We start from the raw sequence: 15,320 nt of genomic DNA, 5'->3' as shown, positions 1-15,320 counted from the left end.
CCCCGCTCTGCCGGCCCCACAGTAGCAGATATTGAGTATCATTAAGTTCCAGAGTTAAAGCCAGGAGCGTTGCCATTCACTGCTCCACTAGGCTCCAGATCCACTTGGTAGTGGCCTTTGCCCTGGTGGCCTCTCCTAGCGTGCAGGTTGGAATCCACAGAATACTGATGCTCATGATCCCGGGGATGAATACACCTCTTTAGCATGCGGTAAAGTTCCCTCAGTTCTTCAAGGCTTCTTCTCCCCAAGTTCATCCTTGTATCTGACATAATACTCCCTTTTAATTCAAGACTCCTTCCTGTTATTCAGCTTTTCACTAACCTGAAGAACTTTTCAGTCTTTGTCCAGTAGGAGAGAATATTGATAGCTTTCCCCCATTTTTGTCAGAGGAGTGTTCTCACAAGGCAACCCTCTCACTTGCTGGTAATACATCTCACCACAATTGGGCATACCTTGTTGCAAAATCTTGGATATTTAACTTCTCTGGATTTTTGGCTTTCATCCTTGTAAAGCGACTTAGTACCAGGGCTACACAATGTGGACACGTACTTTTCACGAGGTGTGGATGCCATCCAAAAGATCCTATCTTATTTACAATACACTCTCAAGTTATTGATCTTTATAGAACAGGTACATAAAATTACAAGTTACTTCTCCTTAGTAAAATCTTGCTGGGAATAGGCCGAATGGCTGATTTGTGTTTCACACAATCATGACTAAAATCTCTTGGCTAAGTCAGTCATGGAAATAAGGGAACAGCTCAGTGGGAACTTTATGACAGGTTAATTCAGGTGTAAGACTCATTCTACTCCCACTAGACAATGTCAAGCAGGAAGACAGTATTATATTAGGATACCTGATCCCAGACAGTAAACTGATCCTTTTAAACTGAAATATAGGTGGGTATCCTTGCTATGACAAAAGTTGTTAGCAAGACTATTTGTATTAAGTAGTCTAAACAATCTGACACTGAAAAGTACAGTGAGAACCATTAGTAACAGTTCTGGTTTTCAATATTGTAGCTGTGGAGATGTTCTTGATATATACTAAGATATATATTTCAAAGGCTATTTTGTGGTGGCTGGGGAGTCGTATTAAGTCTTCTACATCTTTTAGTCCCAGATACGACTTTCTGTGATAAAAGCCAAATTCCTTAAACAGACCAAAGTCAATGGGTCATTGTAAGGATCTAAGGCTGAATTAGGCTTCAAACTTTTGTTTAGCCAGAAAATGAGCAGGATGGCTAAGGTAAGGTGCTGATCCCCAGAATTTGATCATCTTATTCCAAATATTGTTCCATACTCAAGTTTTTTTCTCCATTTATAACACTGCCTCTTTAGAGAATAAAACTCAGAGCTGATATTATACAGAGAGGTTTGTTTCAAGGACTCCAAATGCTAGATGCAACTTTGTGGTCAAGGTTATTAGCTCTAAGCCCAATTACTATAACATACTGTATGATCTCATTTACATAAAGCTCAGGAAAACGCAAACTAACCCACAATGACAGGAGAGCAGTGGGTACTTGAGTGTGGCAGAGGATGGGAAGAGGCATGAAGAAACTTTTGGGAAAAGAACTTATGTTCATTGTCTTTATGGTTTCATGCGTGTACCCTATGTCAAAGCTTACCAACTGTACACCTTAAACACATGCAGCTTATTTTATGTCAATGACTCTTCATTACAGGGCTTTTTTTTTAAGACTGACTATTCAGTAGTTAGGAAACAATCTACTTGGATGGCCACTGCAAAAAGAACACACTACATTTTGTTTAACATGCCAAATGACCCATTCTCCTACCCACTGAGGCCATACAGGAGGACAGAATGTAGCAGGAGTTTTAGGGTAAGCTGGAAGAATGAAAGACGCAGAGCGAGCCACTCCCCTGAAATATGAACAGTCTGGGCAGTGGGCGGGGCCTGGCTTTCAACCTCCGTACCCAGACACCTATTAGAGAACAACTAAGACTCTTCACTCAGGCAGTCACCAGCTGTACATCTCAGATTTATGAGGCAGTGAAAGGAAGGAAAAACAAACACTGATTAAATTTTAAAAATTTATTGTTTTTCTTTCTCTTTCTTTTGTTGCTGTTGACTTGTTCTTGAGATGGCGACACCACCAGACAGAACGTGTTCTTGTGTCCAGTGCCTGTGCAGGGCTACAGTTCCTTGAAAGCATTAGGGCTTGCTTCAGCTTTCCTCTCCTGCCTCACCCCCCATGAAGTCAAATGATTTCCACATTTTTTAGTAATATAGTTAGCCCTGTAAACACTTTTTTCCATTCTCCCACCTTCTGTTTTCCTCTCTCAAGTCTATGGGTAAAAAATTAACAAAAAAGGAAAAAAAAACTAAAAGAAAAAAGTATTTGTATCCCACTCACCCTAGTTTTGGCTCTTCTCTCCAAAGATGACAATCCAAGGTAGATTGGAAGTGGACTTAAAGAGATTGAGTAGGGTCAGAATTGGGGTATACATGAATTTTCGCCCTGGCAGGTCCTAATATCATTGATGTGACCATGATAAAAAGCAGAACAGGCGCCTTGCTTACTTCTCCTTATGTGAACAACTCTAAAGGTGAGAATAAACAGTTGGGACCAGACACGAGTTGGGACACGAGGAGAAATTTTGACTCACTTTCATTAAAAGAGGAAGGGGAAAGGAAAAGAAGAGAGGGGAGGAGAGAAGGAAAGGACAAAAGAAAACCTTAAGAGATGATCCTGCCCCTTTCCTTCCAATTGCAGCTGTTTAATTCATTTGAATTCCCATCTTCCCTAAGTAAATGCTTTTGTTTCAGACAGTTCTGTACTTGTATTTCTCTGTGTGCACACATGCGTGCTAGCATGTGTGTGTGTGGGTGCATGTATGTAAGTGTGCGTGTCATTTGCTACCAGGAGAATGTTTCAATTGTAGTTTCAGTTTAGTTTTCCTTTTTTTTTTCTTTTTTATTTCCTTAAAATTATTTTTCCTTTTAGAAACAAGTTCACCAGGAAACCAGCTCCCCTCCCACCACGCTGGACAGGCCACAGCCATTTCTCTAAACAGCTGATTCTTCCTCACATCCCCAAACAGGAACTCGGCAGGGTGGCCTTGGAAGGCTGCAGTCTCTCCCTGTCTGGCGGGATGCCCTGGTGGCGGGTGAAGGCCCCTCTGCCACAATGGAGGTTTCTGATTGTGGGACACAGTCTGGTTTTTGTTTTCTTCCTGTCTTCTAATTAAAAAAGACATTCCTGACAAAAGAAAGAAGACAGTCAATTAACTGTGGTCCGGGAGATGGCAAGCACGTCATAAAGTCAACCACAAGGCAGAAGTTTCTATACCTGCTCCAGTACCTCACTCTGGCCTCTGATGTAAGAACTTCAGTTTAAAAACAAAGGAAAAGTAATAGTTGGATTTTTTACCTTGTGATTTTAAAGGAGCTACTGGTTTAATGAAATACTGTCTGCCGTTTTCCAATTCTGAGTGTGCTCAGGGGTAATATGTAGGAGTAAGGAGTAGCCAGCAGATCCAGGTTGCCCACTCCAAAACCAAACCCGGAAACCTCCATTTAAGTCTGCTTAAATAAATACTGGGGTTTCATGCAAGATTTTATTTTGAAAGAAGGCTTTGCCTACTAAAAAAAGGTTTAAAAACCATTGATCTAGACTTTATGCAAAGGGTACTATGTAAAAGCTTTAAGTAGAGTGGGTAAAGGTGAAGATTCTGACACCAGAAAAGTGAACTGTGGGTCTATCAATTACTGACTGTGGCATCAAGCAAATTACTTAACATCTTCAAACTTCATTTACAAATTTCCTCATTTGTAAAATGGAAATAATAATAGTAACTAATCCAGAGGACTGTGTGAGGACTATCTTACAGTTAGTATATAATATGCTTTGTACATGATACAAAGTACTTAGGATAGTACCAGACATGCAATCAGGGCTCCATAAATGTTAGCTATGAATACCCACAGCTATGCACAAATAACCCTATGTGCATCAATATTAGCTATTCAGACACTGCAAAACTTGAGGATTCCAAATGATATTACTAATTAAAAAATCAAAGTTTAGAACAATTTCTGGTATGGGAGGCACCACTGAACAGCATCTTCACCCATAAAGCATTTAATCCCAAAACCACCAATGAGAGGGCTGCACATTCATCAAGAATTACCTCCAAGAAGGATAAATTTGGCTTAAGACATCACAGAGTGGGCTTACAGGAGAGCTGCCTTTCTTCTCTCAGTCAAGAAACAGGCACCCAGATCCCACCACTCGGTCCTTCCCTCCCTCAGCTAAGCTTCTCTGCTTTACTTTGGAATCAGAAAGTCCATGGAGAAAACTGATGATGATCAGGGGCTAGACAAAGAGGCCAGCTCCTTTCCTATACCTCCTGCCTTGGTCAAAAACCTGGCATTTCAGTGTTAAAATTACAAAAATTGGTAAGAACAAGCCTCTTTGCTCCTCAAATCTGAAAGATCAGTTTTAGGAGGGCAGTGCCATGTATCATGGCTTTAAGGCCAGCACTGTTTTCACCAAAACAGCCAGGTTGAAAAGTACTCTAATCTGTCACCACACATACTTACCATTCTGGAAATATCTGTAAGAAGAGGAAGGGAGGAATTTTTTAAAAAAGATATTCTGCAACAGTAACTTTCTTATGGGGGTGAATGGCATCCACAACTCCAGCTATAGTACTAGTCCCATGATGGGCATTAAAACCTGTGCCCACCCTCAAGTACTCCTGACAGCCACCACTCACCTGGGTGACAGGCACAGAACAGGAGTGTGAGCTATCGAAACAACCTGGTGAAGTCTCGCAAGGCCCAGCAAACTTGTTTACATTCCTCAGCACTAGAAAAGAAAAGAAAGGTAGGTTGGTCCCTGCCTGATAAGAAAAGTATATACACTGAAAAGCAACCACAACTTTGAGGGACCCTGAGAACTGTCCCAGCTCTGCTCCTGACCCTACTTTTGATCTTTCTGTAACTCAGGGGTAAATATTAACTACTGTATATGGGAATAATTATAAGCTATGTGGCCCTTAAAGAGTGGGCTTTGGAGAAAAAATTGCTTAGGTCTAAATCTTGGTTTCATTGTGTCTTTGAGCAAGTTACCAATCTGCCTCAGTTTCCTCATCCGTTATCTACCCCACGATGTTCTGAGGATTAAATCAATTCCTGTATGTAAAGTGCTTAGGATAACAGAATGGGAACAAAAGAGCATTTGACAAATACAGGCTGCTGTAACAATACAACTTGTTCGCGGGACTTCCCTGGTAGAACAGTGGAAGACTTCGCGCTTCCACTGTAGGGCTGCAAAGTTTTGATCCCTGATCAGGGAACTAAGATCCCATACGCTGTGCGGCCAAATAACAACAACAATACTTGGTTAAAGTCCTTGATAAATCTAAGAAAAGTCAGAACCCTCAAAGTAAAAAAGCAAGCATATTCACCTAAGGTGGATCATTTTAACTCTATGAACCGAGCTAACTTAGGTACCCTGGTTTCCTCATTCTTTTCCAAAAGCAGATTTTGTTTTAAAGCCCAACTCAGCAAGTAACTCTCAATCAGTCTAGTTGAACAGGCTGCTCAAGATTTCATGCTGTGGGAGGAGAAGGGAGAGGAGAGAGGAAAGGGTTAAGGTATGAACAAAGGGAGGAGGAGGAAGCTGGTCTTGGTCTTCAGGCAAGCACAGAGATGCCTAGGTGGTATGAATAGCCCAATATTCATTTGACCCTGTTTTTTCAAAAGGCTTCCTTTGTCTAAAGACTGTCACCAAAAAAACCTGTTGATGCCAGCTGCATTCTTTTCTGCCAGTCTTCATAATATGGTAACTGAACATGAGGCTCAGCCAAAATTGTGGAAAACAAAGCACATTCAATTAATAATATGCTCACACTATGTGGCACTCTCTTTGGCGCTGAAAAAATCAGGGACCACAGCCTATAGCCTAGGAGTCAATGTCAGAAGAAAGCTCTCTCCTTCCTGTAATGGTTAAATGTCAGAGCGGGAATCACTAACCATGATCCAGCATAAAAGAAGGTAATGAGAGCCATCACCTTAAGTGCCTACATCTGGATTCCCCAGCTATTTATTATAGGGTCTGAAACATCACTAAGAACTTTGATTTAGATTTCAGGACTTGATTAAACAGAAACTTTCCTCTAGTCTCCCTCCATCCTAAAAATGTAAGGAGATTAAAGAAGATCTTCTAGTTTTATGGAAATTCTGCCATTTGCCCTGTGAATTTAACATGTTTCAATAAAAGCATAACATTTCTCTATTTCCAAATTAACACTGACTCTAAGTAGGCAGCCTTGGTGAGTGAACCCCTATCACGCATGCTTCTGAAAGTCATGAAGGAGGAAGATATGTAACTCTAGAAAAGTCACTGTGTGGTGTGCTACTGTTATTATAAGGGACTAAAACAACAGGAAAGAGAGAAACTCAGGATAATGTTAGAGACTCAAAATCTTTTGTGATCCTAAAGCCTTACATGTTCTTCAATTCTACCCTTCTTCAGCCAGAGATCCTGGTTAACTATGGAAAAGAAATGACAACTCCATTCTTAGCCTCTTTCATGACACAAGAAAAAGTACTGAAACCCAAATACAAGTACAGGAGAACTGTGCTGAGACAGGGTGAAATGAGGTATAGTTAGTCTCTCGAATCAGCTCAGCTTCTGCCCCGAATCCTGTCAGAACTGCTCTGCTGTCAGGAGTTTTAGTCAATGTTTAACTTAAGTGTCCTTGGTGATTAAGTCCAAAGAAATGGATTTAAAATAAATAAAATAAAAACTTCCTTAAAAACTAGAACTATTTTCTGTTTTCTGCCTCAGTCCTCCTGGCATTTAATATTTTGGGATTGTTTTAATTTACACTTATTTATTTATTTATTTATAGTCATTAATTCAAAATTGCCATTATTTTTGTAGAATTTTCTGACTTCTAGTCCCACCATCCTAATCCTTATCCTTTATTTATTTATTTTTAAATAATCAAAGTAGAGTTGATTGAAAATGTGGTATAATTTATCCCTCCCTCAACCCTTTCCCCTTTGGTAAATATAAGTTTGTTTTCTATATCTGTCTGTTGTTGTTTAAATATGTTCATTTGTGTCATATTTTAGATTCCACATAATGTTATTTGTCTTTCTCTGACTTTCTTTACTCAGTATGATAATCTCTAGCTCCTTCCATGTTGCTGCAAACGGCATTTATTTCATTCCTTTTAATGGCTGAGTAGAACTTCATTGTGTATATACACCACATCTTCATCCACTCATCCGTTGACAGACATTTAGAGGTTGCTTCCGTGACCTGGCTACTGTAAATAGTGTTGCTATGAACACTGGGGTGCATGTATCTTTTCAAATTATAGTTTTCTCCAGATACATGCCCAGGAGACTTTCATTGTACCTTTGAGTAATTTCATGGTCACTATTCCTCAAGCCCCATAATCCCAGTAGTGTGCTGAGAAATGTAGCTCTTTTCATCTGATGTGCATATGGAAAGTAATCAAGCTCTAACTACTGACTTCATTCAGAAAGAAGACACCCCCATACTGGCCTATTCTAGTGTCAGGGCTTTGTATTCCTATCTTCTGACCTTGAGATCCTCATGCAAGTGACACTCACAGAGTAAGTACCAAGACAAGAGAAATGGGAAATGACAGCAAAAATTCTTCTGGAGTGCTTAGTAGTATCTGGAAAGCAAGAATGATATTTCAGAATGAAAAACTCCAGTTTTCTTCAAGTTGGCCAGCTAAACATGCCAGGGAATTAATTACCAGTACATATGAGAAACAGGCTTGGACTTGCTGAAATGAAACGGAACCAGTTTACCCTCCCTGCTAGGATGGCAAACAAAGCAGCATGTTGAGGCAGGAGTAACAGGACCTTAAAACCAAAAGGGAGACTGAGTCATGTGTGGAACAGAAGGTTCAAGGGCAATACACGCACTAGAGAAAGAGAATTACTAAGAGGAGGTGAGCAATTTCAAATCCTTTCTCTAGAACCTCAATATTACCTCTTACTTCTGTTCATTTCCCACCATATGTCACAGCCTGCTAAAGGAGGAGCTGTAAAACTTGCTTAGCAGTAAGAAATCAAGCAGCCCAGGTTGATAATGTATCTTATTTTCCTGTATTACAGGACAAAGATCACAGATATTTTTGTTTAAAGCGATGCATTATTTGGGTTCATTTTCCTAGCCTCAAGATTTTCCTTACATTATGGAATGTCCATGACTTCTATTTCAGACTTATGCTGTATTTCTATCTATCATGTATTAGTCTGGATGAGGAAATGTGAACTTGGTAGAGACTTATTCCATGTGTGGGTGGCTGCCTTAGAGCTGAGGGAGACATGCTCTAGCTAGTTTTGCAAGTACATAATGACATTCTGGCAGGCTCTTTTCCAAGAAGAGAACTAACATTCACTGATCACCTACTACGTGCCAGATCATCTTTAAATTTCTACTTGGTATTTCACCATAACCCTATAAGCTAGGTATCACTAACCCTATTTTACAGATAAAAAATTTCCTGCAAAGTAACAGTAAGTGGCAAGATTCAAACCAACAGCCTTGACTTTAAGCCCAGTCCTCCTTTGAAGGTTCTCCCCATTCTCTCATTCGCCCTAATCTAGGGCCAATACGATCCTATCCTTCTAAAGAACAGCACTGGATAAAACAGAGAAAAACAGAAGCAGAGAGAAACAACTGTTATACTTCTTTCCCCTGAGACACCTTGTAGGTAGAATACTACTTCTACTGGGAAGATTCATAGTTTAAAAAAAAAACAAAAAGAGAGAGTTTTTTAAGGTTATCCAAATTAGTATATGACTCTCTACTAGAGAGGAGATCTCCTCCTTTGGCAAAATATGTCGTGAAGGCAGTCACATGCTATTTTTAAGTCATGCATGTCACTTGATCTGTGGCCCAAAGTCAGTTATTTCTGGGACATGAAGTTAGGCCACTTTGTAAACTACAAAAAGTAATACACAAAGATTAGGGATTTTAACATTAACAAAATTATTGGAGACTCTGGGGAATGAGAAAGTAAACTATTTTTGAGAGTAACAAGAAATCAATTCTCACAAAAAAAGATTAACATTTAGTTTTATCTCCTTTTAAAAACCTAGGTCTGGTTTTAATTGTAAAAGTATATATATACTATGCTCATGAAAAAAAAAAACAACAAATAGCACAGGTTAGGAAAATCTTATGTACATCTTTCCATAAATTTACTACTGATTATTTGTAATAAAGTAGCCTGTGTGTGTGTGTGTGTATATAATAGAACAGCTTTTAAAAGTACAAGTTGGTTCATTTACAACAGCATGAAAAAGAATAAAATAAATTATAAAATGTGACTGAAAGAAATTAAAGACACCAATAAATGGAAAGACATCTTATGTTCACAGATTAGAAAACCCAATATTGTTAAGGAGTCAATGCTATAATGAAGTGATCAACAGATACGATGCAATCCCAGTCAAAAATGCCAATGACATTTTTTTGTGGAAACAGAAAAACCTATCCTAAAATTCATATGAACACAGTTCCCCCTGCTGTGCTGGTATTCATGGTGGCGAGGCAGCTTACCTCAGCAATGTGTACAATGCTTCTTTGGCCTTTATTGTTGACTCAGTACTATAAATTTTCTGTTTTGAGTTTTGTAACTTTGTAGTATTTTAGATAATGTTGTGTTTGTACTACTTTGTTGTGTAGAGTAAAAGGATTATGTTGAATAAACCTAGGATTAGAGTCCAAAAAAGAAATCATATGAAATCTCAAGGGACTCCAAATAGCCAAAAACCTCTTGAAAACAAACAAACAAACAAAGTTGGAGGTCTCAATTTCCCAATTTCAAAACTTATTACAAAGCTATAATAATCAAAACAGTATGGGACTGAAATAAAGACAACCACTGGGATAGAATAGAGAGTCCAGAAATAAATCCCTTACATATAAATGACTTTCAATAAGGGTACCAAGACCATTCAATGAAAAATGGACAGTGCAGGGAAAACTGCAAAAGAATGAAGTCAGCCCTTAACATACATCACATACAGAAATTATCTCAAAATGAATCAAAGACCTAAGTGTAAATCCCAAAACTACAAAACTCTCAGAAGAAAATATTGGGGAAAAGCTTCATGACATTATATTTGGTAATGATTTCTTGAATGTAACACCAAAAGCACATGCAACAAAAATAAAAACAGATATGGAGAAATTAGAACCTGTGCACCATTGATGGGAATGCAAAATGGTATAGCTGCTATAGAAAACAGTATGGCAGTTATGCGAAAAAAAAAAAATTAAACACAGAATTGCCGTATGATTCAGCAATTCCACTTCTGGGTATACGTCCAGAAGAACTGAAAGTGGGGTCTTGAAGTAATATTTATACACTCATGTTTATAGCAGAATCATTCACAATAGCCAAGAGGCAGAATCAACCAAATGTCCATTAAAGGATGAATGGATGAAGATACAACATATACATACAAGGGAATGTTATTCAGCCTTTAAAAGGAAGGAAATTCTGATTCCTGCTACAATGCTGGATGAACCTTAAGGACATTATGCTAAGTCAATCGCAAAAGGACAAAAACTATATGATTTCATTTTATGAGTAAAGAGTCAGACACGACTGAGCGACGGAACCGAACTGAAACTTAAGACAGTAGACCAATGATTATTAGGGGCTAGAGGAAGGGGGAGAAAGGGGAGTTGTTTAATAAATATACTTTCAGTTTTGCAAGATAAAAAAAATTTGGGGTTAATTCCACAACAGTGTGAATGTAGTAATACTACTGAATAATACACTTAAAAATGGTTTTAAAAAATAGTCAAGACAGTAAATTTTGTTTGTATTTTATCAAAATTTTAAATCAAAAAAATCTTAAGTGCAAATTGGGTTATATGATAGTTTTTTCTCCCTTTATATCTTATATATATTTTCTGTATCATCACATGTATTTTTTTCCTTCTTCTTTTCCACTATTACAAACATTACTGCAATAACTCACTTTTGGACCTAAAATCATTACACAACTGTATGAATATAAGCCATTGCCTAAAATTTAGTCAAAATTCTAAAGACTAGACAGAAAAAGAAATATCAGAGCAAGGTTAACACACAGTTACAAAATCCAGTTTAAGCTGCTGTTGTTAATACTATCAAGAACCATAAAAGTCACATAAGTTTGAGTCAGTGATTATTTCTTAAGGAAAAGAGTCAAAAGAAGTTAAAGGCTAGATATTCAATATTACTCATAATACTAAAAAAATGAAAATTAATAGAGGCACTGTAAGGAAATCAATGTCTTACAGCTATAAAACTGTAATTAGGAAGACTACGTAGCTATATTTAAAATGTTTATGTTTACAGTAAGAAAAAAAAACCAACCCAACAAACCCGTACATGTATACTTAACATTTTAACTAGGTTGTAAGCAAGTGGCTCATGGGACTAATGTGTCCCAGAGAGAGGTTTCGTTTGGCCTGCATTCAATTAGAATTTGCCTATCTTCTAAGTTAGGCATGGCAAAAATTTCCCAATCAGTCTACATCACTCCATAATATTTTACAACCACTGGTTCACCTAGTCAGACACCTGCATTCTTGACCCCTGAATATGGATAAGGGCTGGGAAGGACTTTAAAAGATACAGATTTCCTGAAGGATAGTGAGCTGTTCACTAGACAGCATATTGGACCTAGATAGCATATTGAAAAGCAGAGACATTACTTTGCCAACAAAGGTCCGTCTAGTCAAGGCTATGGTTTTTCCAGTGGTCATATATGTATGTGAGAGTTGGACTGTGAAGAAAGCTGAGTGCCAAAGAATTGATGTTTTTGAACTGTGGTGTTGGAAAAGACTCTTGAGAGTCCCTTGGACTGCAAGGAGATCCAACCAGTCCATTCTGAAGGAGATCAGCCCTGGGATTTCTTTGGAAGGAATGATGCTAAAGCTGAAACTCCAGTACTTTGGCCACCTCATGTGAAGAGTTGACTCACTGGAAAAGACTCTGATGCTGGGAGGGATTGGGGCAGGAGGAGAAGGGGACGACAGAGGATGAGATGGCTGGATGGCATCACTGACTCGATGGACGTGAGTTTGAGTGAACTCTGGGAGTTGGTGATGGACAGGGAGGCCTGGCGTGCTGTGATTCATGGGGTCACAAAGAGTCAGACACGACTGAGTGACTGAACTGAACTGAACTGAACTGAGTGAGCTGTTCAAGGCACTGTTGTTCTCTTGGAAGACACAATGCTTCCACTTACCTATTAGGATATGTTTGATACATATGAACAATAAAACAGGCACACATGGTGGTATTTCCCCACAGATTGGTTTCCAACACCAATTTGTGCAATTCAAGAGTTAAGAAGACACAAAATTTTAATTTATAAAGGTATACACACAAAAATATTACTGGGTACATTTGTAACTAAGATGATATAAGAAACAAAGATATTCTTTCCACATACGCCAGCTGCTGTTGATCACTCACCTGGTGACTTGTTTGTGGAAATCTGTAAGTTGTTTGTGTGTCACTGTAACGGCTCCCCCTGTTGTCTCCTTTGGCAAACCTTTCAAAGAATTCTCTAACCACCGACAAAAAGTCTGTACAGAGAAGAAGGATAAGCATTTTAAAAGGAGGCAGGGCTTACTCAATTGAGACCCTACAGGTAATAACAAAAACCCACAAGTTTTCCTTCATACCATTAGTGCTCCACTTGGAAGTAAATAAAGGAGTTAACAGAAGTACTGTTTTTGGCCTTCCAACCTACTGAAGGTTAGAACAGTCTATAAAGGCATGCCCAGGCTCCCTTCAAGGGGGCAGCAGACATCAGTTCAGATGAAGCCCTCTACCTTGGAAGTAAAGTCTCTTCTGGATGAAGTTATTATTGTTTCTATCATTAAACTTATGCAATATTTTAAAAATCAGACTGCTGCCAAAAATCTTTTGAGCTTAGAGATCAAGGGCAACCCAAAGCAAAAGTTCAGGTACTAGAAAGAGCAGGGTCAAAAAGTAAAACAAGTAAACATTTAAAAAAGTGTATATACAAATATGAATCCAGAATCTTAAGGATTTTAAGGTCATTTCTCTCAGTAGAAGTCACATCCAGTCAGTTCCTTTGTGATAACTGCCTAGTCTTTGGGTTAAGAAAATTCTATCTTGTTGCTCTTTTTGTTTTCTTTTTTGGCTCTAATTTTTCTTCATGTCTTTAAGTAGGATGTATGCTTTGGTCACAGTTTTTAGCTGTAAAAGAACTTTTTTATACCTAAATTTTTTACATTATGTGTTTTTCCACTATGTTAATTTATGATCACAATGGGGTTTCCTAGGTAGCACAGTGGAAAACAATCTGCCTGCCAATCCAGGAGACACAAGAGATATAGGTTCGAGCTCTTAGGTCAGGAAGACCCCCTGGAGAAGGAAATGGCAACCCACTCCAGTATTCTTGCCTGGAAAATCCCATGGACACACGCGCCTGTGGACTACAGTCCATGGGGTCGCAAAGAGTTGGACACAGACTGAGTGACTAAGCACATGATCACCACAGACTAGACCAAAAGTAATATTCCACTATAAATGTTTAAAGTACCACAGAATGCTCGAAGTGTTGCCTCCAAGGAAGACAACACACCACTTAGACAGAAACAAGCAGAGGCAAACAGGAAGAACAAACTCTTAATTGACAACATTCTGGCATCCAAAATGACCCATAAGTTAACCACAGTATCCCCCGAAAAAAAACACTACGAAACTAAATTGTATACTGTCAACTAATATAGGACAAAGGAGATGAAAATATCCAAAGTAGGAAAGATAGCTTTCTCAATAAACAATGCTGGGATAGTTGAATATTTTCATGTAAAACAAAGAAACTAGACTCTTACTTTTCACCACTCACAAAAAGTAACTCAAAACAGGTTAAAGACTGAACACAGACCTGAAACCATGAAACTCCTTGAAGAATACAAAAGCCTAAAGTACTGTGACATAGGTCTTGGTAATGATTTTTTGGCAACGACACCTAAAGCACAAGCGGCAAAATAAACACAGGAAACTACATCAAACTTGAAAGCTTCTGCACAGAAACCATCAACAAAGTAAAAAGAAAACCTAAGGAATTGGAAAAAATATATATTTGTGAGCCATATACCTGGTAAGAGGTTAGTATCTAAAATACATAAAGAACCAACCCACAGAAGTCTAGCAAAAAACCAAATAACCCAGTTAAAAAACGGGCAAAGGACCTCAACAGACGTTTCTTGAAAGAAGATACATGAAAAGCCAACAGATACACCAAAATGCTCAGTGTCACCAATCATAATGGGAATGCAAATTAAAACTATAAAGACATATCATCTTAACGCCTGTTAGAAAGGTCACGATCAGAAAGATAAGAGATAACAAAGGCTTACAAATTCAACATTTTTTGTAAAGTTAAATGTATATAATAAGGTTTTTGTTACCTGGAAACCAAATATATTTATTAAAAAGTAAGAGTACAGAAATTTTATTTCTCTTATCAATGATGTTTGGAATAAACTTGTCACGCCGCAAGGGCTCAAAGAGTACTTTTTTGAAAAACAAAAATACTACTGTATTAGATTCTTACAGTGACACAAACGTATTCTCTAGAATCCTTCTATTGGCTCCTTTATTTAACAATTAAACTTAGCAATGTGCCTAAATTATGTTCCAAGAGCATACAATAGGACTAGTTTCAAAGTTAGAGTCAGCCTCTCAAGAAACTGTCCAGGACTGGAAGTGGGTTCCTTATGAAAACAGTCTTACCGGTCTGTCAACCTGCATGATCTCCCAGAGCACTTCGGCCACATCGGGTAGGGTATATGGGGGGAGGCAGAAGCAGCACGTGTGAAGCAGCTGGCTTACAAGCTGCTGTCCAAGCTGGTTCATCACCTGTCCAATTAGTTCTTTCCGTACTTCAAAGTCTTCTTCATGCTGTAAGAAAACAGGAACAACAGGGAAGTGCTAATTTCAACTTTCTGAAGAGCAAGTACTCTTTCCCCTTTAATAATTTCCTTTCTCAGAAAAGAAACTATATATAATAGCTGGACTCACAAGGTGCACTGTCTTGTCACAAGGAAGAAAATATTAAGAATTTAGTTTCAAGGAAACGGGTAAGGGCTTCAGTTGAGATTAACATTAACTCTAAGGTTTTTCATGAATAGAACACAGAAGAGAAACAATGGTTAGAGATTAAGGGTAGTGATCCTTTTAACCTTTTATTCTGGTAAAAAATAAAGTATTCCTATTTTCTTTTTTAAAAAGCAACTGAAAAAAGAA

At 38.3% G+C, this 15,320-nt stretch overlaps 1 protein-coding gene across 2 annotated transcripts in view; it reads right to left on the bottom strand.

Moving 5' to 3' along the window:
- Positions 1-2,043: 2,043 nt before the first annotated feature.
- Positions 2,044-15,320, bottom strand: part of TNPO3 (transportin 3) — a 79,724-nt gene continuing 66,447 nt past the window's right edge. For both annotated transcript variants that reach the window (XM_005905262.2, XM_005905264.2), the window contains 4 exons: positions 14,808-14,975; positions 12,510-12,622; positions 4,746-4,837; positions 2,044-3,226 (listed from right to left, as the gene is read on the bottom strand). In XM_005905262.2, the coding sequence (XP_005905324.1) occupies positions 4,777-4,837; positions 12,510-12,622; positions 14,808-14,975 (342 nt within the window). In that variant the 3' untranslated portion in view covers positions 2,044-3,226; positions 4,746-4,776. The remainder of the gene's footprint in view (positions 3,227-4,745; positions 4,838-12,509; positions 12,623-14,807; positions 14,976-15,320) is intronic.

This window comes from Bos mutus, chromosome 4 (genome assembly GCF_027580195.1).
Source record: "Bos mutus isolate GX-2022 chromosome 4, NWIPB_WYAK_1.1, whole genome shotgun sequence".
Lineage (NCBI taxonomy): Eukaryota > Metazoa > Chordata > Mammalia > Artiodactyla > Bovidae > Bos > Bos mutus.
This window is presented reverse-complemented; position numbering and strand designations above follow the sequence as displayed.